The 22021-nt window shown below is 40.5% G+C and overlaps 3 protein-coding genes, 1 long non-coding RNA gene and 1 other non-coding gene across 11 annotated transcripts; 3 read left to right on the top strand and 2 right to left on the bottom strand.

Annotated features, from left to right (window-relative positions):
* The first annotated feature begins 993 nt into the window (after positions 1 to 993).
* spdo (sanpodo) lies at positions 994 to 5962 on the top strand. Of its 2 annotated transcripts, none has more exons than XM_066298331.1 (7): positions 994 to 1793; positions 2255 to 2602; positions 2661 to 2819; positions 2872 to 2985; positions 3040 to 3283; positions 3446 to 3947; positions 4011 to 5962. In XM_066298331.1, the coding sequence occupies exons 2-7, from the start codon at positions 2286 to 2288 to the stop codon at positions 4223 to 4225; spliced, it is 1551 nt and encodes a 516-aa protein (XP_066154428.1). In that variant the 5' UTR covers positions 994 to 1793; positions 2255 to 2285; the 3' UTR covers positions 4226 to 5962. The 2 variants fall into 2 exon arrangements, with proteins under 2 accessions (XP_066154428.1, XP_066154437.1); XM_066298340.1 differs by having other exon boundaries at positions 999 to 1793; positions 3449 to 3947; positions 4011 to 5960.
* On the bottom strand, positions 3817 to 6153 carry LOC136347951 (uncharacterized). The gene is made up of 3 exons (XR_010733556.1): positions 6053 to 6153; positions 4027 to 4199; positions 3817 to 3955 (listed from the first exon to the last, which is right to left on the bottom strand). It is a non-coding gene; the product is annotated as an uncharacterized lncRNA (long non-coding RNA).
* Positions 6154 to 6227: 74 nt separating this feature from the next.
* On the top strand, positions 6228 to 10340 carry LOC136347942 (uncharacterized). Of its 2 annotated transcripts, none has more exons than XM_066298386.1 (2): positions 6228 to 6834; positions 8860 to 10340. In XM_066298386.1, exon 2 carries the CDS (start codon positions 8906 to 8908, stop codon positions 9779 to 9781), a length of 876 nt encoding a protein of 291 aa, XP_066154483.1. In that variant the 5' UTR covers positions 6228 to 6834; positions 8860 to 8905; the 3' UTR covers positions 9782 to 10340. The 2 variants fall into 2 exon arrangements, with proteins under 2 accessions (XP_066154483.1, XP_066154472.1); XM_066298375.1 differs by having other exon boundaries at positions 6232 to 6810.
* A 589-nt stretch (positions 10341 to 10929) lies between these two features.
* Positions 10930 to 21149, bottom strand: LOC136347850 (putative uncharacterized protein DDB_G0277255). 5 transcript variants are annotated; one of them, XM_066298196.1, is made up of 11 exons: positions 20769 to 21149; positions 17922 to 18067; positions 17597 to 17815; positions 17371 to 17545; positions 14091 to 14260; positions 13976 to 14038; positions 13654 to 13846; positions 13456 to 13600; positions 13064 to 13405; positions 12773 to 13000; positions 10930 to 12719 (listed from the first exon to the last, which is right to left on the bottom strand). In XM_066298196.1, exons 2-11 carry the CDS (start codon positions 18033 to 18035, stop codon positions 11414 to 11416), a joined length of 2955 nt encoding a protein of 984 aa, XP_066154293.1. In that variant the 5' UTR covers positions 18036 to 18067; positions 20769 to 21149; the 3' UTR covers positions 10930 to 11413. The 5 variants fall into 5 exon arrangements, with proteins under 5 accessions (XP_066154293.1, XP_066154312.1, XP_066154321.1 ...); XM_066298215.1 differs by having other exon boundaries at positions 20940 to 21149; XM_066298224.1 differs by having other exon boundaries at positions 13654 to 13834; positions 20769 to 21148.
* On the top strand, positions 18207 to 18278 carry TRNAT-CGU (transfer RNA threonine (anticodon CGU)). Its single transcript has one exon. It is a non-coding gene; the product is annotated as a tRNA-Thr (tRNA).
* Positions 21150 to 22021: the final 872 nt, after the last annotated feature.

Here is a 22021-nt window from a genome sequence, read left to right as displayed (position 1 = left end):
ATTTGGGCTCTCTACGAGATGGATTTGGGTTTAGTTGTGATGGTTTTTCTTCATATAGAAAATGAATAGTGCTAAAAACCGGCCAAAGTGCATTGGCATAGAATGATTTTCCTCTCTAAAAAATAATTACAAGTAACATATTTCTCGAATTGAATCGTTTACTAAGATGGGTTACCTTGAATATCTGCACACCACTGGCTTATGTTATTTTTTTTCAGAATTTCTCAAAATATAGAACAGGCACAATACGCAAATTTAGTACAAGCTTGGTGGCATAGAATGCTTTTTTTGTAGTCAAAAGTTATTGGAAATTTCCTATTTCTCGAAATGAATTTTTCCTTATAAAGGTTTACATTTGGATCACTGTCCGCCTCTACTCAATGTCTATGAAATATGGCTAAAACCTAGCGAAGGTGCATTGGCGTAGAAACTATTTCTTGATCGTAAAAAAGTAATCACCCTTAATGTGCCTTCTACTAAATCTTTCCTTCTAGAAGTATATCTTGGAGATCTCTACGCTACTGCTTGACGTTAAATTAAGTTGGTAATTTTTCTTAATGTGAGGATGAAATAGAACTAAATTCAAGCACAGTACAGTGGCATAGAATACTTCTTTGTGATTTATTTTTTCCTTTCTCAAATTAAATATTCCTGTGTGGGATGTTGGGTTGATGATTGGCTGATTTATGGGACTTATCGTGAGGACAATTTTAAAATGGCAAAATTAGCCTATAAATTTAGCACAACCTGACAATAACGACTGTTCAGACTAAAGAGAATATCGTTTATGACACGTGCATTTAATAATAGTTTTACACCCATTTTCATCGAAAAGGAGCAATTCAACATAATTTCTTCGGAAGAAAGAAAGCAAACTTGACGATATTCTTCACGTGGCTGGCAGATGTTCAATCCTTGGCACGTGCCACCATCTGTTTCGATCGCTTTCAATTTATCAAAAAATCACCATCTTTTCAAGCTGAAAACTGTATATGAAATTCAAAAGTACCCAACCCTAGTAACACGGTGCGTCTATTAATGGAAGTTGGTACCTCCGGTAAAATACGCAGAATGAATTGTAATGGAGTATTCACTTCCATTACGTTGATGTAATTATGTAAATAAAGCCGGCGTCAAGCTTCGAGGTTCGTGCCGAAGAAAACAGAGGCGTAGCATTGGATTTTTACGGATTCTCGGCGAGATAATCAGCAATTCATGGGGCCACCTCTTGACGATTGTGAATCGTTTCTAGGAATCAATAGATGGCGCCAGTAGGGAAAACTCACTACTCAAGTATCTCAATGTTTTAGTAAAGTACCGCGATTCCTTAGCTGTTATTATCAGGAGCGAACTCCCATCATTAAGGAACTTAATTAATATAATACAATTATTAGAAAACTAGAGGATTTTTGGGAGAGATCTTCATGCTACGCCTCTGGTATCTACCCCAAAATTAAACGTGCACACATATGACGCGAAGCATATGCAGCTGCAAAGGGGGGCCCCCATTGCCGTTACGCTGTTTTGCCACCAGTCAGACCCGACCTAGACTCTAGTGACACAAACGACCGTTGGTTTAGATCGCCTTTTGTTGTCCGTTTTCGCCGGTTATCGCGGAGACCTTTGTTTTCACTATTAGTGATGCCATCGCCCTAGAAATCGAAAAATTTTCCTTAGTGATCAAGTGAAGTTCCTTTGATAGTTGGAAAAGGGTTCTATGTGGCACTCATTGAGTTTTCAGGCATTTCGTGATATTGCTGAATTATTTGGCGACTGGATACCAATAAGAGGAGGTAAATATGTGATTAGTGATAAGCTTAATCGAGGATGAAGGAAATGATGTAATGAAGTTGTTGGAAATTTAAAAGGGCTGCATTCAAAAAATTTATACGCTTTGAAAAAAAGAGAAGCGCCAATGGTTTTCTGGGACATGGTACTACATTATGTCTTTGTTAACCGCAAAAATTGGTGTTTAAATTGGTTCTAATTCTTGTAAGTTCTCGCTGTGAACCCATAGGAATCTCTAATATGGTTTAACGTGGATTTCAAGTTAGGAACCATTAAAAAAAATTGCAACTCCCATCACAAGAGACGCACGCCCATAGTTTTCTGGTATGTAGTACCACGTATGGAATTACATCCGCACAAAAATTGACCTTTAAATCCATCAAATGCTTAGAACTTCTGGTTATGAAATAATTGCCATCTTCAAAAGTCACAAACTCAACTTTTTTCTAAAAAACCACTTCTATAGCTTGTAATGCGACAACCCGTCCGTACCCATTATGGACCCACAACCCAACTTCTACACCAACCCAGCCTTCTGCCAGCAGAGTGAATTTGTTCCTCAGAACCGTGCTCTGAGTCCTCAAAGGAGCATTAGACAGTCCCCAGTGGGGGCTCAGACGAGCCATCAAGTCTTTGACAACTCCCTTTCTGAACTTCAAGGCAACCCAGATCACATTGAGGAGCAGGAATTCTATGAAGAGGTAATTGTGGATGATCAGGGCTTCATTAAGGGCAAAAAGGTCGTGGTAGTAGCTCAGAACAATGAAGGGCAGAAGTATATTCAAGGGACTCAGCATGAGCGGCAAGGGAGCAGGTATTTGAGTTTGCGATTTTGTGTTTTTGAGATATTGGGGAGTTGGGTTATTGCGCAGGTATGGTAGTACCCAGTACCACCCTCCTAAATCTCAGAAATCTAGATACGAATACATTCCGATGAGGCAGCAGCAGGAGATGCGAAGTACTCTAAGATCAACCCCTAAGAAATCCCTAATCCAGGAACATGTGGAAGTGGCCCCTGGCGTGGTACATAGGTGGGTACCAGTACTACCTAATGACCACTTTTAATTTTTTTATTCACAAAAGGTACGCAGTTATAGAACCTGAAGAAGAAACTCCACTCACTAACATAAACGAAAGATATGCTCTTGTGCCGATGAGCCAGCTCAACAACGTAGTACCTCAGCAAAAAAACAATAGGTACCACCTCTGATTGCCTTCTCAAAGCATCTAAAATAACTTCAGAGAGTATAGGTATGACTACATAACCCCCTCAGACCAACCAGAAGTCAATCGCCGATATGAGTACATTCAAACCTCTCCAGTAAGATCTGGTACCCGATATGAGCACCCGCAAGAGCAGTCCACGCCTCAGAAGATGAAGACTGGTGGGAGATACGACTATGTGCAGCCGCAAAATTCACCTGCCAGGCCTGGCACCAATCCTGTAGCCACTCAGATGCTGCACGAACTGCTTTCGACCCCAAAGAAAGTTAAGGTAGGGATTATGAAAACATAACATGGTTCCTTTTCTGAGTATAGCACTATCTTTTTAAAATCATATTTCGGGTAAGCTGCGGTGGATGGTACGAGTATTCAACGCGCCTTAAAAGCTTCTTTACAAGATGAAAAGTAGTGTTTACTGATATTTTTGGTCCAGCAGGTACTCTCTCCTCTTCAGGGTCGCCGCATGTCTCCATCCCCTCTATCCCCCATTACCAGAGATCCGTTCCAAACCCCACCCAGGCCCACCAAACCCCCTCCCAATTCCAAAGCTCAGCAGAAGCTCAATTACGCCTTTGGTGGGAAACAATTGCTGATTCAAGAAAAACGTCTACAGAATACTGCGGTGGTACCACCCATGTGTTCCAGCCCTGTCCAGAGCATCTATGCTGAGACTACTTATTCTCAGAAATCTGAATCTGGAACGAATATCAGCTCCAAGTCTAGCACTTTTGGACAAACTCTTATCGCAGCAGCTTTTATTATGTGTCTCTGTGGACTTGGCACTACCAGTTTGAGCTTTTATATGTTGTCTTTTATGGGCAGACCGTACTACCTAGATTTTAGTATCGTATCTGGGTTCACGTGCACTGTGATGGGAATCCTGGGGTGTCGATCCAAAAATGTTTATTGGGTGCCCAATAGGAACTACCTTTCCGGTGAGGACCTGAAAATATTTCGTGACTACACAGTGGTACCAAAAAGGGATTTTCCTTTTTCAGGATATTTGGCGCTTACAGTGTTCAGTCTGTTGACTTGTGCAGGATTGGTGGTACTATTGATTAATGACCCCCTGCCCGGGACGCCTCTGGCAGATATGACGTCAGCTGCAGTATGCGGATTTTCGGTACTAACATTGCTGCTAACCTTGACAGGGGTGGTCTCCAGCTATTGTTGCATGTATCCTCCTCCTGATAATAGGGTGCAGATTGTGTAGAATTGTTAAGGTGGTATCAGTGGTGTTTTGTGCGAATTTTGAGGTACTACCCATAGTAATACGGCTTTCAAATACGACTGAAATGCTGCAGAAAGTGGAATGGTGGTACCATGGATTTTTTCTTATTATTATAGGTATTACCTCTAAATGATTAATGAAAAGTTTGTGCCTTAGTTAGATTAATTAGATGGGTGATACTCAAGGTTTTCATGGTGGTACCACCTGAAGTACCACCTTCAATTTTTCCTAGAACAGTTCAAAGTGGCAGCTGAATGTGTAAGTGATAGGTTTGCTGGTCCTTGAGATAGTGCGATCGATGATACTAGCTTTTAGAACCACTGGTACTAACCATTGTCTTTTGGGGAATAGTATTTTGAGCCTTTAAAACCCCGTGTATATTAGCATTATGTTTAAAGCTGAAAAATTTATATTATGTAATAAGGAATGGAAGAGATTAGGATGTTACTAACAGAGATTCGATGGAGTCCCGTTGAAATTGTGGGAATATTTCAAGCTATTAATTCAGTGGCAGATCATTTCCATTTTTTACGATATTTTACATATTGGTGTTTTTGTTATTGTGGGTATTAGTGACCTGGTGAACCGAATTGTACGAGATTGTACCAGCTGAAAACAGATAAAAAGTCGTACTTAAAAAAATCGATGTGGTTTGGCGGGGCCCAAAATATCCTCTCGTGCACGTTCGGATTTCCGAAGTCGCACAATGATCGAGTGAGAAATCTCGAGAAAGCTTAAATTAAATTTAAATAAAAATGTCTACTGTACAGTGACAAAAAGTCAGTGGCGGACTTGTGGCCATCCTTATATAAAAATCATTCTTTAAATGCGGTAGTTTTTGTAATTAATCCATAGGCGTAGCACAATTTTCAATAAGAAATTTTGGAGTTTCTATACATAAGAATGGTAATAAATTACCATTCTTATGTATTTACCAAGTATTAAAAACGATGTTATGGGGCCTGACCTTCTTGGCATAACTGATTCCTGTTTTCCTCCAGAAATACTGTAGTAAGTTAGTAGTAAGTACACATTCAGTTTAGAATATTTGTAGGTACTTATTAGGACGCCACTGGTTCTAACAAAGCGATTGTGCCAAGTCGTGTTAAAAATGCTGCTCTTTGGACGTATAGTGCGCATGACATGGGTCTTTTTTTGTCATGCGCACATGTAAAAAATATCCCCAATTTACCTCCTGGTCTCTTCCATTCCTATGGGTAAAACAAAAGTGCCTTACGGATAGTTTTCATCCCTCTTAAAGAGCGCTAATGTTTACTGCCATTAAGTTTTATGTTTTTAATTTCCTTTTAAATAAAGTAAAATTGCCGCAAAAACCAAAGAAAAAATTAAGATTTCTTATAGTCCACAAGTCGGTTTTGTTTAGTCTTTTAAGCGTAGTTTTACAGTTAGATAAATGCCTCATTATCATACGGATAAGGATTTATGGATAATCGTGGTTATTATGCGCTTCGAATGTAGTATACACCTATTTACGACGTTAAATACATTCCTTTACATTATTTATTACGTAACACTGCCCCATATAAATATGTATAATTGTTTTTAATAAAGAATTTACACACAGTGAGTGTCCTGCTTCAGTCAATGTTCGATCAATATCTGTGAATGTCAAGTTGGGAGCGCTTGGAGGCCATTGTGCTCTTTCTGTGACCACCCAGTACATTTTCCTAACCTTGCAATGCTACACTGGTTGCATAATAATTACTTTTTTCAACGGTAAATTATAACTTTGAATATCTCATGAGTAACGAAGAAAGTTATAAGTTTTCTAGTGCGTTTTTTACTTGCCAATTGGACCTTGAATTCAATGACCACATGCGTGTTGCATGCGATGCTCGACGTGGTTCCAAGCGCAGAAAAGCGTGAAAAGCCTTGGGTACCACCGGAGCTTGCACTGAACTGAATTTAACCGTGTATTACTCACCTTCATCAGGTTCCTAAGTTAATTTGCCCGAGCAAATAAAGTGTTTGGTTGGTTAACAATCTAAAAGTACCGGGACCTCAGCACAATTAGTACCACAAATTTATGGCGAAATTGTTTTGCTTCCAGAGTTGTGCGGTTAAAGTAAAAGTTGAAATAAAAACCGCAGTTTTTGTAGCAGCATGGTACAACCTCAGTATTAGTCAGCAGTTCTTAAATTACAGTTTCAAATATCGCCTTTAGTTAAATGAGGCGTTTATGCCACCCCAATTACTATCAGGTACTTCCATGAAAATCAACAGTGTTGTCAGCTTCACAAGTACCGCGTCACAGTTGGGTATCTGAAATGAGCTTTCAGCTTCGGAGAGAGCTTTGGCAACGTAACACAGTCCCTGAGCAGCTAACTTCGGATTTGCTGAACTTGAAGCTCAGTCGGGCAGGCGGTACCATCTGGTCGTCGTCGGTACCAGTCCACTAGTACTTTTATTATTCGGTAATCTTGAGATTCTCTTCCGCATTTCTGACTTATGCAATCTTTGTTTGTGCGGCCGTTTGGTTCCTGAAGTGGTACCTTTCTTCAGGAGTAAGATCGAGAAGATTTTCAAGGGGTCTTGGATTATTTTTGGTATGTGCCTTCTAGACTGACTAAGTGAGTTGTTAGTTAGGGTTAAAGTTAAGTAAATTTGCATTTGGATTGCTGATTCGCAAGGTAGTTTTGTCCATTCGTGCCCAAGCACAATGCACGGTTGTCCAAGCTAAGTGTTCCTTTTTCGCATAACTGAGCCGCTTCTAAGGCTAATTTTATAGCTAGTGGAATAATCTTATCTTCAGGCTAATATGCAGTGAATCGTTTTAAACCTTGAAACATAAAATTTTCCGTTTTCTTTCGCATAGTGTTTCACCACGTGAAGGCAGATATTTTTTTTTATTTATGCTACGAATTATGGGGTTTAAAATTCTTATAAAATTTATTTTTTTAAGAGTAATTATGTATCTAAATTTCCGTACTTTTCAGAATTTTTAAAAATAATTTTACTCTTAGTTTTATTAACTTTTTAATAATTATTTTCTTTGTTAATCATCGTTATAGAGCTTTTTGAATGTGCAGATTTTCCTTCGAATTTAGAGTTTTCAGGCCCCTCTCGTACGGCTCTGTTCATCATCCTGCGGTGTTAGTTTACCACTCGAAGAGACATGTCCGATGCACGAAGTATGCAAATTTCATTAATGCAGCTAATTTCTAAGAGAACCTACAAATTTCAAAAAATTATAAAATATAACAGCCGAATTTCCTAAAAAAATTTTCCATAGATTTGCCCCTTCTGATACGTCCCTGCTACGCGTGGTACTGGGTTGAAAATGTCCCTGCTAAAAGAAGGGGGTTCGATGCTTCGATAGTACAGATTTCATTGACGCGGTTAGTTTCTAGGGGGTCGAATTGAAATATTTTGGGTATTAAAACCTATTTACTCTAGACCTGTCAAATGTTGTGTATTTTTTGACAAGTCTCAAATTTTTGTCGCGGTGAATTGCGAATTTTACCATTTAAAGATGAATGTCTGGATCAATAAATGTATAGAGCTCGTTAGCATAGCTTGATCTGGAAGTAGAAAGAAATTTCTGAAATATGAAATAATTATTTGCCCCTTTTAGTATGGCTACCATACAATTTAAGTATACAAAATTCATTGGCGTTCTTAATCGATTCAATTCGTAAAATCCTCAGAAAAGTTGTCTATTTGGACCGAGCTGAGCCTGGTATTTTTCAGTCTTACTAGTACATCCCTCGTATGTGCCACGGTGAGTCACAAATGAAGTGAACCAATAGGAGCTCGACTCTATCAATTTTCTTTACGTTCAGTTCAACTTCAACATGAAGCACCCTGTGTATGTACTTATAATTCGCGCTATAAATAATTAATTAATTGGTTCATTTTACTAATGAGGAAGTCATTAACGACATACCATATAATTTCGACCTCATTTTTGGTGCGCGAAACGTGAATCTTGCAATTTTTCCTCAAGCAAATATTTATTACAGTTTACTAGATAATCCGGCCAGTTATCTCTAATAAAATATCGGAAGAAAAGAAGAATAAAGATATAACACAAATAAAGGAAAATTTATCCAAAAAAATCGCAATAAGTGCGTCAAATAATAAACAATAAAATTTCTATGAAATGGGTTCTTTCCATGTAATATTAGTATACTTCTGCTAAGACAATATTAACAATTAAGCCCCAATTAATAAAATAAAAATTACAAGAGCAAAAGTTTTACAACGGTAGGTACCATCAAGTACCTGTAAATCGATAATTAACATGCATAGAGAATCGAGTACCACTTTCCGCTAATTTGAATATAATCGCGATTGTTAGCTAATTTCGGGTGCCCAATTGTGTCCCACAGTAATCCCTGAGATGTACACCCATAAATAATGCCTTCAGAACGTTCCAACTATGGGAGATACCCTGTATGTGTAGAATGTACGACCGAGAAAATTAAAAATCATATCTGGTACTTCCGCCAATTATAGCTCCTCACATGGCGTCATTGACTGATAGTGGGTGCTAAATAAAAATCCATTAGAACTATGGGGGCATCACATAGTTGTGTATTATATATACAGGGTGGCGACAAATAAGCTCAAAATAATGTTTGTTCTTCTTTCAGGTCGTGTCTTCCTTTGAAGAATGGTCTGATCTTAACAGTACTCAGCATGGAGAGAGTAATTAAGATTAAAATGCGCTCAGAACCCGACGTTTCTAACCAGTACCCCTCAGAAAGGCGGTACTCAGCCTCCATAGTTCTAGGTCTCTGCACCATGGTTCTGATGTTTAGCCTATTCTCCCTACTCTTGGGTTCCCTTGTGGTGCACAAAATAACCATCACTGAAGCCTTGGAAAGCAACTCCGAAAACAACAGTACCAATGAGGAGTTGTTGGAGAAGTTGGAAAGAGACTTGCAATACAGTCACAACCACAAGTACCTGCATTACCACATCAATATTCCAGTTGCCATTGCTGGAGCATGTTTCCTCATGAGTCTGGGAAACTTTCTCGGTTTTCTCGCTGGTCTTTTAGCCTGGAAGCGTTGGTACATCGACCAAAACATCACAGTTTTCTTCATCACCTGCTGCATCTCCAGCTTCACTTCCGCAATTGCCTTCGTCATCTCGGTAGTGACTACCTCCAACATCACCTTCACTCACATCGACCAATCCACCTCCTCAAACCTCTGTCCCGTGTCCATCGGCCTCGCAATCAACATCATCATCCTGTCCTTGCTGAGCACCATCTGGTCCATGATCGCCTGCAAGGTGGCTTATAATGGCATGCGCAGCAGGTATCCCGAGGATATTATGGACCGAGCAGGGCGAGTACAGATAACCACCATCAGGAAGGGCAGTACCATTGGCAACATTCCAGTGGAAGTTTTGCAGGGCTTTGCAATGGGAAGGATGGTGAAGTATCTACCTAAGGGGGAGACTCATGGGCTGCCTCACGAGGAGAGTAAAGCCGAGTATGAGCAGAGAGTGAACAGCTTTTTGAATGGTCATCATGCTGAGCAGGGGCGTGCGGATGGGAGAGAGTAGATTTAGTGACTCTGTGATATTTGTTTTTTGCTTAATTTTTATATAGCTCTAGGGATAATTTAAGTGTTTGAATTAGTGATTGATGCTACTGTTTGACTGACTATTGGTACCTTAATGTATTTATTGTTATCATATTTTCGATTAGAAAGTTTAAGAAGCTGTTGTGAGTGATGTAATTCAAATATGTGCTTAATTTAATTTTTATATTTTTTAAATAAATTAAAGGAAATATTTTTCTCTATATTATAGTGAACTCGAACCGTCTGGTATTCGAGAGGACCACTACGCCAATGAGTGTTGAGCATGTACTTTGGAGTTTTTTTTAGGGATGCAGGGTTCAGTAGAGTGCGAATTTTTCACTTTTGAAAATTATGAATGCGCATCCATGTCATATTTCACCATTGTATACATTGTTTACTCTGTTAATACAGGCTTCATATTAGTCAAACGACTTGCAATATTTAGTATATGTAGAGTCCATTGGCGTAGCCTCTTTCTAACGACTTGTAGAAACATTTTAAAATGTTATTTTTATTAAATAAACTTAATTTTGCAAGAATTTATTATTGACTCACCCCTATGTTGCAACCCTGATAATTAATGAACTGGGCCCCAAGACGTACTAAATGGAGAGGCCTAAGCAAGGTATAACTCTATACAATGCATCACTATTAGAATTACTTTTTGAGGCTTTGAACGATCATTTTCGAGGTATAGAATGTTCAATGCAGTGGCGTAGCGGATACTATAAACATTTTGAGATTGTAAAATTTAAAATTTCTCTTCATTCTTGGTAGAATTTCTCAATGCGTCGCGACGTCGCACTTCTTTGGCGTAGTTAACTTCGTAGGCCTGGAGGAATTTCTGAAACGTTCCTCTTCCGAAGACAAATTTTTCCCGAATTAGTGTTTTGCCCTTACAGCATATTTCTAAATTATGCAATGGGCACTTTCACGAAATTTTCCAAATGAAAGGAAAGCTCGTTGGTATAACTGGTTTCTGGGGTTACGTGGATTTTTTAAAATTTATTTATAAAGAATATGAACTGTTTTGCCATTTCTCAGCGTTTTGTCCCTTTGACTGCGGCGTTAACTTTTGACCAAAAGGCTAGAAAATTTTTAGGTTTCTCTAGGGAACTCGGCAAGAAATAACTGAAGAACGTTTATTGCAACTTAAATGTACAAGATCAAAACTAAAGCTAAAAGAGTTAAAACCAGTCAAATGCGGAGCCCTAAAATCTACTTTCCTTTCAATAAATAAAGCTATTTATATGAAAAATCCATCAGGTCTCTTATTAACTCTTATAAATTACTCAAATTTAAATATAAAATACATTTTGTTTTGAGACATCACATCTAATCAATAATAAAAACTAACAGAGATATCATATTGTCAATCATTCCTATCTTTTTTTGCTTCTTGCAAACGAAGACTCTTAGGCATAGCTACAAATATACCTAATAATAAATTAGGAAAATACATTCTCTCTGTTTTCCCTAAAATCCTCTAGAAATTACCTAAATAGATCAGTCATCTTTGTGCCCTAAAATACCTACACAAATATACATAATAACTGTACAATTCTGCCTCATTCTCCCCCGAAAGACTATTTTTTCACAATTGTTCAAAGGTTCAAACATTGACACCCCTGGACCCCTCACATGCCCCGCCGTCCTGCAAAACCCTCCCCTCCTGCTTCTCCGACCCGCTATGCCAACCAGAATCTATAGTGCCATCACTATGACATCCTTGCCCTTGAACCTCTTCCTCACCATTGGCTTCCCCATAAAGTAGCCCTGCGGGGTTCCCCCCTAGGTTTTGTATCAGCGCACTAATATTAGTCCCGATATTCTTTCTGTTGGTCTGGTTGAGATTCAGAGTTTTAGGGGGTACCCCCCTGGGGCAGCCTTTGAAGTAGCTCTGATCGTAGCTGACCCCTGAAATTGTGTTCGTCAAGTTGCTACTTTCAGGGATCACCTCGTATTGAGCATCCGGAGCCAGGAATTGAGCACTTGGGAAGGGTCTATGAGGGATTTGCTCCTCTTGAAAGTACGCGTTGCTGCAACATTCTTCTGTAGGGGAGATCGTGTCGTCTGTGGTTTCAGTCATAGGGGTCTGCAGACTGCTGCAAAGGCTATTCTGGGATAAATCCTTCGGCAACAACTGCAGACATTGGTCAGTAGTGAACTCCCCAATCTCATCGTTGCCAGGTAGAGGAAAAGGTAATCTACTTCTAGTGGACATCTGCCTGTTCGCCATCCTCTGCGCCAAATAGTCCTCCTTCTGAAGCTCCTCCCCTTCCTCCTTATTCACTTCCACCACAGGCTTCTGCAGAGACATTAGCCTTCCATTTTGATTACCTTCCAAAGCCTCGTCGTACAACGAGGAATCATGTCCATCATTCCTCACAGAAATGTTGCAGCAGCTACTCACATCCGCAAAGTACACCTCAGACTCTGCACTTTCCGGTTTTTGGGGACTGTTTTCTTGCTTCTGGAAAGCGGCATTTTCCACCCCCTGCAGCCTCGGAAGAAACCTGCACTGCTCCGCAGGAGCCTTCGCGTTGGGTTCCTGTACCTGAGGCTCATGGTAGTCGTTTTCTATGGGGGTCTCTTCCTGTTGCTGTTGCTGCGCAAACACATTCTGGACGTTTGTTCTGTGGTTAATTTGCTGCGCAGCTGCGGATTTAACTGAGGCCATATTGTCAGAATTGCGCTTCTTGGCTTTTCTTGAGGGTAAGGTGTGGTTGGTGTGATTGGTGCAACTAGAAGTGTCCGTGCTTTCACTGTTTTCGTTATTTGGGTGGTGGATCTCGGGCTCCGTGGTATTCTCGTAGTTGTCCTTGGGTCTCATAGTGTTCCTACGGGAGTTCCTGAAGGTTTCGTTCATCTGGCAATGGGACTCGTGCCCGTGAGGGTGATGATGAATGTGGTGGTATCTATAAAAGACTACCATTCGAAAGCTTTTCTCTAGATAAAGAGTGATGAGTACCTTGATGGAGACTGATGCAAGTACCTTCTAGCAGGGGAGTTGGGGTCAGAATAAGGGGGAGGGGGCCCCCAGACGTAAACCCCCCCAATTGGGGGCCTGCTGCTGTCTAACATACTATAAGACCCGGAGTTCTGATCGCTTTGCATGGCCTCAGCTGAGCGGTTGCTGAACCCGTATTGACTGTCAGCACTGCTGATTGCCGCTGTCTGATAAGTGAGCGAATTTTCCCTAAAAAATTTTTTAAACTCCATTAAAACCATCTCAAAACTATTCTTTATCTGTATAACAAACCTTGGGGGTTGCTCAGAAGCATTCCGAGTCCAAGGCAACCTCCTCCAACTCCACCCCCTATTCGCATTGGGATTAACTGGCGGGGAATCTTCAGGATTGGGGGAATAGAAGTTGCCCACCCTTCCTGGGGTCCAGAACCGTTCCGTAGGATCCCACGGGTAAACTTGAGGCCCTATTGATGCTGAAGAGTACCTGCACTCTTCACAGCAGCTACAATATGTGGTAGATGGTACTGGAGGGCCTCGCATTGAACCTTGAGTGCTTGCAGGAGCTGGTTGCTGCTGATAGAAACTCCTGCAGCGCAGTTCTAGTTGCTCCCAATACATTTTCTTCTTCTCGTGACTAAATGATATGCTTTAGAACCAGTTTAAACTTGATCATATTAAACAAACCTGAGCAATTGATAGACCAACATGCAGGAGAAGATGCACACTAAAATTCCGCTTACGGAGAGTCCAAACATGGCTCTAAGGCAGGAATAAAGGGCTCCGTGTATAACCTCACAGTCAGGGGTGGAGTCGAAGACGTACCTCATTCCTAGAATGGGTAAAAGTGAGGCGAAGGAGTTAGAGGTTTTTTTAAGGTACTACCGTCGTCATTGCTGGACTGCGCTTCCAGTAAGACAGAGTAGCAAGTGCAGGTTCTGGTTTTTTGGGTGTAAACGCACTCCCTCAAGGTTTGAAGACGATTCATGTGGATCACCGTGGTGGTGATAGTGACTAGGACGCAGGTTAAGGCACAAACCAGGCAGCAAAGGCCGCAGACTTTGATCTGCAATACGTTCTTTGGTGATGTTTCCATTAATGTTTGGACAAACTCAAAAATAACTTAAAACAAAAAGAGTGCATTAGGAGATCTAAGGAGAACCCTGGAATCTAGGAAGAACCAAAGAGGGAACAAAAAACTGCTTACCAAATAACTATAACGGTTCTTCCTTCTGGCCAAACTCATCACGCAAAGACCGGTAAGAATAAGCTGAAATTTTTATTTTGTTTAGTTTTTTTAAGCGAGTTTTAAGGGTTGTTACCATTGTAGCTGGGACGAATGTAGGGATGGTTTCGAAATACCCTAAAGTGGAGGTGTAGGTCCTAAGGAGAAAGTAGACTGCCAAGAAAAGAGCCCCCAAAATGGTAGCCAGGCCTCCGCATGCACAGCACCAGAACACGTACTTTCGGACACCCCCTGAGGGTGGGGGAGCTGAAAAAGGTTTCTTTTTACTATCCTTAAAAGGATACATGTAAAAGAAAAATTGTTACAAAACAGCAAGCGCTAAAAATGTTGTATTAACCCACAAAAACTATTATGATTTTACAACGTTGTGTTAACATTATATTTTGACCTCGCCCGCCCCTGGTTCACTGTTTAAGTAAGCATTTGTGATGTCATAAGGAGACTTTTAGCTTATCTAGCTCATTTTTTGAATCCCGCAATTTCTTGGTTAGTGAAATAATATCTGCTTTAAAACCTCAGCCACCTTATAATTTTCTGCTTTCGCACGCCTCTGGCTTTTTATAAAGACGACAAATCTCGCTTCTTGCATGAAACATTTATTTTTACTTCATTTGTGTTGATATTCCTTAATAAAAAAAAATAAAAACTTTAATTTCTTGATTTCTACAAAATCAATTTTTCAAGGTGCTGCAAATTTAATACCTTTCCCCGGCACGCCCCTGTCTTCGCGCCATCTTAATTAATAATTTGAGACAATCGAAGGTTTCAGCTTGCCTAATGTCTTGATTCTGAATTCCTCGATTTTTCCAATAATAATCCGGATTACAATTTTTCGCAACTTGGCCCCGTACGCCACTTCTTGCCGACCCCAAAAACGACGAAATGTATTTTATTAAATTCTTTCGTTCACCTCACCCAAACTTTTCCTTTTTGTAGGTGACTTGCCCCTGTATTTATTTATTGTAATCAAAATCCAGAGGGGCACAAATTCATACAAACTATTTTAGTCATGAAAGCTCCCTCGGCAAAAATGCCCGAATGCTCCGACACTGCTGTAATCAACCAATTAGACAAAGAAGGCTCACTTAGTACCTGTATGTGGCAAGTGCGACGTGCAATGAGGCGGCATCATAGCAGGTGGGATGTGGTACTGCACCACCTGCATAACCGGGTACCCGTGCATTTTCACTGGCACCACTGTTTTTTCCGTTAATTGGCGCACTATTGAACCCACTATTAGCGCCTAATATCTAACGGAAAATGATGGAAAAACCGAAACTTTTCATTTCAATCGATCCTCGGACCACTAACAACACTATCTATAATAACAAAACTGAGGTTGGCACCCTCCGCCGTCTCCTCCACCGCGCCATGGAGATTATGGATTGGCATGGACATGGAAAATCCATGGAAAAACATGGACAGAGTGGACGGGACTGAAGAAAAAACGAGCGCGCAAAGTGCTTTTCCTGATGCTGCGAATGTGATGTCTGAATTTTGATTGTTCGAGGGGAGGAGGCGCCTACAGGACCGGATAGACCTAAGGCGTGATAACCAAACCCGGTAATTTTCCAAATAAAGAAACTGCGTAATCCGGTCCTTATTTTAGGGCTAGTATCTATAGCGACGCAAGACAACTTTTCATTTTAGTAGTCAATATTTTCACCCCCCGTCTCTTTCAGCCTGCAAACCACCCTTATAACCTCCAAACATTCTGTGCATGCGCTAGAAAGGGAGAGATATAAGTTTAAAGCTCCGCTACATGTGCATAAAGGTTAAGGAATTTGCAACCCCTATTAAGAGGGGAGATTTTGTGTCTTTAGTGCAGGCAAAGACAATTGTAGTTGTCCTCAATAAGGGATTGAAGCTAACAATACATGGTAGTACTGAATCCTTAACAGCCGCTAAGGGATTTGATATTCATTTTGCAGGTTTAATTGTAGCTCTGACTATAACTCATAATGTGGTTATTTCTGAAAAGAATTCTATTTACTTCTCGCATTTGATAGGGCTGAAATGAGCCCTTTTTCGATAGATTTGCAATACTCGAGGGCATGCTTCAACCCAAATATCGTTAACATTTTAATTTAATTAGAACTGTTTCCCATTGCATGTTGTCACCTCATTAAACAGCTTATCGTTTCTGTTTAGAGCGGAAATAGTTAAAGTTGAGCTAATTAATATTAAAATTAATGGAATTTCCTTTTGCTAATTACCATGATAAAATAATTTTGCCAAGATTAGATGATACATTACACGAGACGCCTCAGAAGACGTTAAGTTCTATTTTTTTTTATACACGGAGCATCTCGAATTTGCCTTCATTGATAGAGTGGACTGTTCTCTATTTATTAGGGCTCTTTTCGCGTATCGATGTTGACAGTTCAATTATGTAAAATATGTCTATTTGTGAACGCTGAAAATGAAAAAAAATTATTTCAAAAAACTTTGTAGAGATGGGGCAGGGTATCGATTTTTGCAGATATCGATTAAATATATTTTCTCCTTGTAACCGGGACCATAAATATAACAAGCCACAGTTAGAAATGCTGCCCTGTGTCGATTCACAACTTTTAGTAGCGGTCAGATTTTCCATCGCCTCTTGAGAAAGCCATTAGAGCAAATCCCCTTAAAAAGGCAATTTTTGTTTTTCTCTTTGAGAACACAATATGGCGCTTCTTGCACAAGTCGATAAAGCATCTTCAAGAAGCTGTTTTTCGTTCTTCACATGTGCATGATGCACGCAAAATATGTGCTCTCCAAGCACATTTTCCGCGTTTCTCGATAAGTAGGGTCCACTCATATGTATCGACAGTTCAACTCAAAATGAATCAGGACAGTTTTAGCTTAGAAAATCTACGATTTTTTATAGAGTTGAGCTGGTCAGGCGATTCTTCTGCACATCGATAACCGATAAGTTCCTGAAAGTGCGATCCTACCCGAAAAAATAATAATGCACAACTAGTAAATCTCATTTGTTCAAGGTACTACCTAAAGTCTTCACATTCTATGATTATAGTAACCAATCAAAATCTTCAGATAATTACAAATATCCGACGAAGGCTCCCTAGAATAATCTTTTTGTGCTGTAAACAGGTGAAGAGCCGTGAAGAACTAACGGAAGATGTTCTTCGGTTCGGCTCATTAAGACTTAGATTTAAAGTCCACGTTATAATACCAATCATTAGACTTCTCAGTAAAGCTATTTGTTGATTTTAAGTGATGGCACCATAGGTGGTACCGAGCACATAGTACCACTACCTAGTGGTACCAGTAAAGTTGCAATGTAGAGAAAATGTTTTTTGCCCACCCCTGATGTTTTTACCCTAATCGCAAATAATTAAAAAAAAACTTACTAGCCCTACTTCGGTATCTGGAACCCAAACTCCCCGCGCCCTCATACCGGGGCCTAGGGGGCGGCCTAGGGGGCAATGCCGGGGGTAAAGGGGACACCTCAATCCGGTCTTCCTCGAGCTTTCGCGCCTGCGCGCTTTGCTCCAAATTCGCCCTATCTCCACTCTCATTATCAACCTGCAAAGGCAACCATTAAACCTCCCCGGGAACCACAAGGACGAAAGATACCTTGATATGACAGCTGCAGCTCCCACACATCTTGTTGGCACCAGTTTCAGTCTTTGGAGGCGCGGCCACGTGATGGTGGTTCAGGTGGACGTGAGAGGGCTGCAAGTGGGTGTGACTCAAACCCCCTACGTGATGAGGGAGGTGGTGGGGGGAAGATTTGGCCAGGCAGGGGGGGTAGATGTGGTCAGTCTTTGGGGTTTCAGATCGCTCAGTTGCGCACTGAGAAAATGAAATTATGGGAAATAAGTTGTGAGAAGTTCTCACGGTAAATGCCAAGGAAATTTCGAGAAATTTCTGAGAGGACACTTGATGAACTACAACTCACCTCCCTGCAGCATGTGCAATGAGCATGAGTGAGAAGTCCATGGTCGCTGGCCTCGCTTGATTGGTAGTGGTGTTCCATGATGGTTCCACCTGGTTCTTGAGGGTGTGACGTCATGCCTGATGGACACTGTGAGCACTACATTACATCTGAAAGGAAAATTAGCAAGTGTGAATGTTTCTTGTAAAAAACGAGTTGCGCCTAACCGAGCTTGAAATACGTCCGGTCTGAGCGCGGAATCAAGGCCGGGTACCAACAGTTTGACCCATGGATCGGCCCTCATCATCGGCCTCTTTAGCTCAGTGGTAGAGCACTGGTCTCGTAAACCAGGGGTCGTGAGTTCAATCCTCACAGGAGGCAATTGGTTTTTTATTAACTCAAAAAAATAAACTGCGTACTTTCATTGAGGAAGGAGTACTACCACAGGAGCTTTTGGTGGGGGCAATAAAAACTTTCCGTGTTTAATTTTGTGATTTGGAAAAAAAAATCGTTTAGGCGGGAGCACCCCAAGGACTGCATGGCAACCTTACGAGGAAAGCACCATATAACCCTTCCCATTTTACATTTTCTTTTCTCATTCATAATTCATTAACAACGCATTCAATGCATTTTAAACTGATCCTGCGCCATCCGGCCACATCCTGCGCTACATGAGGTATTCGTTTATCACGGCTCTTTCATTTCACTTTGCTAAAACGATCCGTGAGAACGTCATTCGTTAATCTGTTTTAATCGTACAGAACACTCACAGTTCACAGGAATTTTGAACGCCACAAAATGAAAGAAACACGAACAAAAGATGACGGAACAAACGGCGTGAAAATGGTTCTTTATTGACAAAAGAGCACCCATTATTTGCGCACCATACAAGGCTACCTGCTCGGAGATTCCTTTGAGTTTTGGTGGCAAATTGCGGGTTCAGTGCGCCCTGCGGGATGCGACAAACATAGTAATAATACATGGCTTTGTGTAATGGGGTTTTGGGTTCCTTAGGCAAAACATGCATGAGCGAACTTTGAGAACAAAAATTTTGGGATTTTTGTGTTCGCGATTTGTATGAGAACTGAGAAAATCATCTTTACCTGGTGATTTATTCAAGGTTCAGGCCTATAGAAATGCCAATGCAAGGTAAAAGATAGTTGGTAGTAGCGCCCCCGTTTGAAAGCCTCGCGAGTACTTCCGTATATGGAAACTTTCACCCTAATTATCTATGTTGGTATTGTAGTATCTCACTCCCTTTAGTAGTACTAAGTGCCTGTAATTAAATATTAAACAAATTTTAATATTTCATCAAAGACATCTCTAATAATTTCAGTGGTACTATTTAAACACTACTTCAAAATCAATTTTTCACCCTACAATTTGCACAACAAACTGGTTTCCAGATTCTTTTCTAGGCAAAAATAAAATCTATTTTCGTATTACGTATATTGAAAACTGCACATTTACGAAGTACTAAACGGTACCACCGCTTCTGAAACCGTCAAGTTTACAGCTAATCTGAAAAGGGAACAAAATAATTGTTTGATTCTTTTCGCTATATACGCACACGCAAAACAGATGCCGATGACACGAGTACCACTCACATGGGTACCACTTATAACTGTTTCGACGAAAATAATTAAGAACACATAAATAATTGGAACCATATTTTATTGGCGCTGCTAATCAACATGTCTGATTAGAATTTGTGTGGCAGCAGTAACTGCAGTACCAACATACATAAATTTCAATTGGGCGCCATAAAGGCTGTGTTGAAATTACTAAAAAAAACTTGTACAGAACTAATGTCTGGTGTAATTGTTCCTTTATTTGACCTTGTTACTCAAGCCGGTTCGGTACCACATTACACTGTGGGTGGGTGAATGAATTTTCAGGTCTTGTTCTTGCGTAATAGGTTCGGATTTGGGTGGTACTAAATGTGATTTTACGTAACCTTTAAGGAGGCATCATGCACCCACAAATTTTGTTTGGTGTCTAAACCTGATGACTTTAAGTGATTGATTGGGGAAAGCGATACCACTGATTGGGTTCTTCCGAATGATCGAAAAAAGCTAGATATTGATGGTAGTAATTTTTTGTATAAAGGCAGTGGGATCGGTCTATGGTACCATCCGATAAGCATGAAAGAATAAATAGATTGGGAAGGATTTTTAGAAAATTCTCTCATTGAGCAACGCCGACTACGCCAATGATCGATCTTAAGGATTGTGCTAGCCCTATATATTGTTTACTTATTTATTTTTTTTTATTAATTGACGATGGCTCTAAACCAGAGGTGGAGATTTAAATATATTTAAAAAAATCTCAAATTATTTTTGAATACATCAAAGGCCTCAAATTTCGTTAAGAATTTTCCCTCAATTGAATATTTCCCAATTATCTATGAGTACCCAGAGATAGGGGTGTGCATAACCAAATTTCCCTAATTATTGCAAAAAATCCACTCGCAAATAAAAAAAGAATTTTACAGCAATGACAATTAATGCACAGTAAGACATGCTTTGGTTACATACCTGGTACCATCCTGAGTAGTACCAGATGGTCAAATTACACTCATTATTTCCACGCATATCATTTCACCGAATGACACGAAAACCGCAATTAGGAACCACCGCAAACTTATTTCAATCCGTGGTTTCGTTTGGTACCTCCGTGGTACCAGCTTTAAATCAGGATGAAGGAGATTGTTCAACTATTGTCTAATCCTTTCTCCTTGTTGTTCGATTATTTATGGGTTTCAGCCTCTTGTAATCTGATGGTTCTTAGGTTGGATTTCACAATAAGACTTGTAGTTTTTGAAATGCCAAAGGAGGCACTTATTCGTACCACGAGTTATGCAAAACGTACCTTAAAGATCTTCACTAAGCCTGCAAATAATATTCCTCTAATGATGGCAATTCTGAGGCACTTGGCACTGGTAAAACTGTAAAAATTCCTCACTAAGAACCTTTTTCGGGCCCTTAATCGGGCGCAACAGGTAGCTGGTTGTACCGGGCGTACCGCTCGACGAACTGTTACCTTTTACACACACCAAGAAGAGATGTCAGCGTCCGAAATGGACCATCGAAGAGAGCGCCGTCTTTGTCTGACTTTCTTTCGTCGATCGGTGGGTTCGTTGGTACTGCCCGCGGTGCCGGTACCGGCCGGGGGAACCTTGATGGAGTGGAATGCCACCCCTCTACTTCGGACACGGTCGTTTCGCTTTACCATGGCACTTTGCTTTCGGGACAAGACCGTCTGCACGTGGCCTGCGTTGATGTCAACTAAAGCTTTGGTTCCATTTAAAGTTATGGTACCACTTTGAAATGAACCAGACCCACAAATACCTAGTTCCTATATTAAGAGGGTGGGGATAATACTCACGTGTTAACTAGAGAAGGGCTGCAGCTTGATCGAACCTCCATACATCATGCGGATTATCTGAATCGAGCAATTGATACTTGAGGAGTTTGTTTGTAGGTACCCGTCGAAGACTGGCGGTTATGCAGTGGTTCTATTGGAATATGCAACTTGCCTTGCAAGAAATAAACACGGAAATTCCACAAGACTTTTTGAGAGTTAAAGCCCTTTTGCTGCGCCCCTGCCTATGTGTGTTATTTCATTCCTGGAACCACAATTCGTACGAGACTTTAACCGCTTTTTCTTTCGCATTAGATGACATAGCTTTAACTTGTTTTATTGCCATATACAACAAGAACCGACTGCAATAGTAACCATCATATTCGCACTTAAGAGAAAGGTTCTCTTGGGTCCTCCAAGTGCCTCCTTTCCAGTAAATTTTTTTATCAGCGTCCATGCCTGTTATAGAATTAATTTGTCAGCGCATCTGAGCTTTACTTCTAGAAAGGATGAAGCTTTGTAGAAAGGAAAGGTGGACAAAAAGGCGGATGATGAGATAGAACCAAATCTCAACCGAGCACAGCGTAAGCGCGGTAACGATTATCTCTACCCAATTACGTAATTTTAATAATTCAAGTGAATGTTTTGGAATGATAATATACGGTATTTTAGAGTTATGAAATTCCACGATAATTTGGAATAAGTTGGTCCTAGGAAGGGCTTTTTTCTCTTCTTTAGAAAGACGTCTCGAGCCTTTTTGC

Source organism: Euwallacea fornicatus, chromosome 2, assembly GCF_040115645.1.
Source record: "Euwallacea fornicatus isolate EFF26 chromosome 2, ASM4011564v1, whole genome shotgun sequence".
Taxonomy (NCBI): domain Eukaryota; kingdom Metazoa; phylum Arthropoda; class Insecta; order Coleoptera; family Curculionidae; genus Euwallacea; species Euwallacea fornicatus.
This window is presented reverse-complemented; position numbering and strand designations above follow the sequence as displayed.

Excerpts from the sequence above, each read along its gene's own strand:
- spdo (XM_066298331.1), top strand. The coding sequence starts at position 2,286 with ATGGACCCACAACCCAACTTCTACACCAACCCAGCCTTCTGCCAGCAG. Across the intron at positions 2,820-2,871 it reads GCCCCTGGCGTGGTACATAG|GTACGCAGTTATAGAACCTG; the intron begins GTGGGTACCAGT and ends TATTCACAAAAG. Across the intron at positions 3,948-4,010 it reads CAATAGGAACTACCTTTCCG|GATATTTGGCGCTTACAGTG; the intron begins GTGAGGACCTGA and ends TTCCTTTTTCAG.
- LOC136347942 (XM_066298386.1), top strand. The coding sequence starts at position 8,906 with ATGGAGAGAGTAATTAAGATTAAAATGCGCTCAGAACCCGACGTTTCT.
- LOC136347850 (XM_066298196.1), bottom strand. The coding sequence starts at position 18,035 with ATGACGTCACACCCTCAAGAACCAGGTGGAACCATCATGGAACACCAC. Across the intron at positions 14,039-14,090 it reads CATTCGTCCCAGCTACAATG|CTTATTCTTACCGGTCTTTG; the intron begins GTAACAACCCTT and ends TAAAAATTTCAG. Across the intron at positions 13,601-13,653 it reads GCAGTCCAGCAATGACGACG|GAATGAGGTACGTCTTCGAC; the intron begins GTAGTACCTTAA and ends TACCCATTCTAG.